The sequence below is a fragment of the Propithecus coquereli genome, unplaced genomic scaffold, assembly GCF_000956105.1.
Source record: "Propithecus coquereli isolate 6110/MARCELLA unplaced genomic scaffold, Pcoq_1.0 Scaffold32, whole genome shotgun sequence".
Taxonomy (NCBI): domain Eukaryota; kingdom Metazoa; phylum Chordata; class Mammalia; order Primates; family Indriidae; genus Propithecus; species Propithecus coquereli.
The window spans coordinates 3450046-3454620 of NW_012148841.1; the positions used below are offsets into that span (position 1 = coordinate 3450046).

Below are 4575 nucleotides of genomic sequence, written 5' to 3' on the forward strand. Positions count from 1 at the left end.
TATGGAGCTGACTATATTTTCAGTGTTAATTTCATTCTGCCAAGGGAAAAAAAATGCTTCATTAAAGTTAGGAGAAAAATAATTTTTCTTCCTCATATTTCAAGTAATTGTTTCTGGGCTTTTCAATTTTGAAAACAATAACAATTTTGACAACTTTAAAAAAATGAGTCCTATACTTTGGATCCATATTTTAGCCTGAAGAGCCAAATTTCAATGAGAAAGATTTATATCAAAAACCAGCCCATCACCAGTTACTGAAAGATCAATTGTGTACAGCAGCATTTCAACACATTTCAAAGGCCACTGTAAAGAAAGAGATTTCCTAAGAAAATAAATATCAAAGAAGGTAGCTTCCCCCCACCAATTCCCCCATCCAAGGATCACTGCCACTAGAAACCTGACATGTACAGAGAGGGGGAAAAAGCCAACTAAATAAGGCTTACATCCTTTACCTTTCCAAACTTTTTTTCGACTACCTCACTGTGATTCCCCATTACTACTTAGTACTTTTAAGCTGGTCCTAGGATTCATTTTAATCATTCTTTGCCCCACCCTCCCTGCCACCATGTGGAGAGCTCTACTCCTTTAAAGAATATAGCTCCTGGGTCTGCGTGCAGGGGGCGGGGCTGAGGCGGGGCGGGGCTGAGGACCCCGCGCTGGAGGTAGTGGTGGGCAGCCCGCTGTGAGGCAGGCTTTGGATACATATCCTTGTGAGACAAAGATATCTACAAAACTATGGATAATACAAAAACTTTGCCTGATATTAAAGAGTACCCTGATACTGAGGTACAGAAAAAGCAAGTACTAACTCTGGAAGAATGGCAAGACAAGTGGGTGAACCGCAAAATTGCATTTCATCAAGAACAAGGACATCAGCTATTAAAGAAGTACTTGGATACTTTTCTTAAAGGCGAGAGTGGACTGAGGGTATTTTTTCCTCTTTGCGGAAAAGCAGTGGAGATGAAATGGTTTGCAGACCTGGGACACAGTGTAGTTGGTGTGGAAATCAGTGAACTTGGGATACGAGAATTTTTTACAGAGCAGAATCCTTCTTACTCAGAAGAACCAATCACAGAAATTCCTGGAGCCAAAATATTTAAGAGTTCTTCAGAGAACATCTCATTGTACTGTTGCAACATTTTTGATCTTCCCAGAACAAATATTGGCAAATTTGACAGGATTTGGGATAGAGGAGCATTAGTTGCCATTAATCCTGGTGATCGTGAATGCTACGCAGATACAATGCTGTCCCTCCTGAGAAAAGGGTTTCAGTACCTCCTGGCTGTTTTGTCTTACGATCCAACTAAACATCCAGGCCCACCGTTTTATGTTCCAGCTGCTGAAATTAAAAGATTGTTTGGTACAATATGCAATATTCATTGTCTTGAGAAGGTTGATGTTTTTGAAGAACGACATATAAGTTGGGGAATTAACTATATTTTTGAAGAGTTGTATCTACTTACAGAAAAATAAATGAGATATAAATCGAGTAACATCAACATGTTTTTGAGCAATTGAAAATTATGCTAAGGCCTGAAAATCTAATGGATGAAATTTTTTTTTAATGGTTCATAATCATGTCATAGACCTTTGCTCAAAAAGGCATATAACTTTTTAGCAGAAAATAATACTAAAATGTTGAAGTGGCTCCTTTGGAGAGGAGAGTATAATGAGGGTGAAAGATTATACCTGTGTCTTTTATACATTGCAAGAATTTTTTACAATTAGTGTATATTACCTATATAATTAAAAATAAAAGAAAAACAATGCATACAACTTAAATATAATAAACATAGAAAAATTACATTCCTTATGAAATTTAGAATGATTGAAGAAATATAATACTTTAGTAGGGTTCAAGGTAGTCCCAAAAGTTATGTAAAAGATTAGCTTTTACTATAAACCCTCATCTTATACTCAAATCCTAACATCCCTTTTCACATGTTTTTTCCATGTGTAATTTTATATGTAAAAGAATCAAGAAACAAGAAATTTTAATTAAACAAACTAACCTATATGGAACACAGTATTTTTCCCAATGTAAGAATAAATTGAGAATTAAAAAGTTAAAAAAAAAAAAAAAAGAATATAGCTCCTGTATCACTGACTAGCCAAATAGACCCCAGAAAGGCAGGGAGAGCCCATCCAGGGATATCCTTGGTTCTTGATGGTCACAAGGACCAATGCCATCATTAACAACACTGAAGTTCCAGAATCAATACAGGTGTAAGAATCTTAGGTTTAGGACTGTGAATGGAGGAGCTGTGAAATTAAAATATTGCCTTGAATTAGTTTCATTCTCAAAGCACTTCCTATTTATCCAGCTAGGCTATGTTAATTCTGGGGCAAAAGGCAGGAATGCTTTTCATCCTTGCCTACATCTCAGATATTAATAATTCTAGAAAAAGCCATCTTTACATATACTATCAATTAAGGAACTCTCAAACTGTAGTTGCATTTTGTTTTGTAGTTGTTGTTTTCTTAATCAAAAGGTATTTCTACCATGCCCATCACAGCAGCTTCTTTACCTTTGTAACTGTTACTTCAAGTATTTCCAAATAAAAAAAAAACAAAGATCTCAACTTCCCAGCAATTTTAAGTGCACCTGTCTCCTGATAATGGATTAGAAGAGTTTTCTACATCTAACTACCTGATCAGGAACAACAGAGCTACACCATAACACTGAAAACTTTCATCCTTAATTAAAGCCACCTACCATAATAGAGGCATTTGTTTCAGGGATATCTACCTTAGGTAGGGTGACCACGTAATTTATTGTTCAAATCAGGACTCTTTTACAAACGAAAGGGGAACATTATTAATTACTACACTCAGACAACAACTATAAACTGGTACTGCCTTACGCAAATCAAGACTTTTGGTCAACAAAGTTTTAAATCCTCAGGCTCCATCAGAATTTAGAGACTCTGCATCATAAGGATGCCCCTGACATATTACTGATCATTTGTTTATCATTTCCATTAATCACAACCATACTCTTACGATAACGCTCATTAATATTTTATACCAAAATGTATAAATATTTGCATTAAGTAGGTTAAATAAAAATTAAAGGTGAACCATATGAAACCGCTTCTACTGAACTGTTTCTAATCTACAAATTGGCAATTTTTGTAATAAAACATAAATAGCCTCATGTCATGTCAACTTAGGTTTTGCTGCCAAGTGAGTATAATATCAAACTCACAGAAACAAATAAAAAACAAAATTATGTTTTTAGAGCATTTTGGATTTTGGAACTTCAGGTAAGGCATTGTGGACCTATATGTGAAATGCACTGAACAAAGTCAGCAATGGAGAGGATACAAAATGTAAAGGACATGGTATTTAACTTCAAAAAGTATACAGTCTGGTAATATCACCAACAAAAAAGTAAAAGGGTAATAATGAAGCACCAAAGTAGTATAATCAGTACTACAATGCTATGAAATCAAAGATGTTATAGTTGAGAATAGTAAGAATGTACCTGAGAAATATTAAGAAGTTGAGAATATTAAGGTAGAATGTACAACGGCATTAAGAATAAGTTTTTGACCAAAAAAAGAATGGGGTTGAGAGAGGGGGACCAAGTGGTGGGTGGCAGGGTAAGAAAAGAGAAAGTAAGGTCATTTGTAGGCAACTGATTGTATGTGACAAAGTAAAGAAGGATTGGTCATGAAGGAAGGTCATGAAGGATTCCTCATTCTGGGTGAATAAGAGAATGACAGAGTCATTAACAGAAAGAGCCAAAGTGGACCTTCTAGGGGAGATAAGCATGTTGAGTTTCATCTGATGAAAAGAATCAATGTGGCAATGCAGAACTGCAACTCAGCAGAGTCACTGCCCAAATAGCATGAATAAACTTCCCAGTCACTGGACTTCACAACAGAACACTGTTCTTGGAATTCTTAGTATTTACCTACAACAATGTTTACTATACTCTTGTATCTTCTGATCCTCTTTTATTACCTACAATTTTTTTTTTTTTCTTTTGAGTCAGAGTCTCATTCTGTTGTCAGGGCTAGAGTGCCATGGTGCATCATCATAGCCCACTGCAACCTCAAACTCCTGGGCTCAAGAGATCCTCCAGAATCAGCCTCCTGAGCAACTGGGACTACAGGAGAATGACACCAGACCTGGTTATTTTTTTGTATCTTTTGTAGAGATAGGGTCTTGCTATGTTGGTCAGGTTTGTCTCAAATTCCTGGGCTCACGCAATCCTCCTAAAGTGCTAGGGGTATAGGCATAAGCCTCTGTGCTCTGCTTAACTACAATTTTTGAGTCCACATTTGTCCTAATGTATACAGCTCTCTCTAGCTGCTTTTATTACCAGTTGAAGCAATCACCAACTTTTGAAATTGAAAGGAACTTTAGAAATTATATAATCTACTGGAGATTTGGTACTAGTATATTATTTTAAGCAGAGCTTGCTAAAGTTATTTTGTGTACTAATATTTTCCATATAAAAAGCCACCAAAAAAAACCCACAACATAATTATCAAATATTTAAGGATATATTATCAGCTGTAGGACAAAATAAATATTAAAATAGGGTGCTTTAAAAGTAGAAAAAAA

At 35.7% G+C, this 4575-nt stretch overlaps 2 protein-coding genes across 2 annotated transcripts in view; one reads left to right on the forward strand and one right to left on the reverse strand.

Moving 5' to 3' along the window:
- PTPN12 (protein tyrosine phosphatase, non-receptor type 12) overlaps window positions 1–4575 on the reverse strand; it is a 133997-nt gene that overhangs the window by 18689 nt on the left and 110733 nt on the right. The window contains exon 11 of the mRNA XM_012650291.1: window positions 1–36. Coding sequence (XP_012505745.1) covers window positions 1–36 — 36 coding nt within the window. The remainder of the gene's footprint in view (window positions 37–4575) is intronic.
- On the forward strand, window positions 665–1736 carry LOC105815211 (thiopurine S-methyltransferase). The gene has a single exon (XM_012650349.1). It carries the CDS (start codon window positions 736–738, stop codon window positions 1471–1473), a length of 738 nt encoding a protein of 245 aa, XP_012505803.1. The 5' UTR covers window positions 665–735; the 3' UTR covers window positions 1474–1736.

Coding starts and splice junctions, on each gene's coding strand:
- LOC105815211 (XM_012650349.1), top strand. CDS start 736: ATGGATAATACAAAAACTTTGCCTGATATTAAAGAGTACCCTGATACT.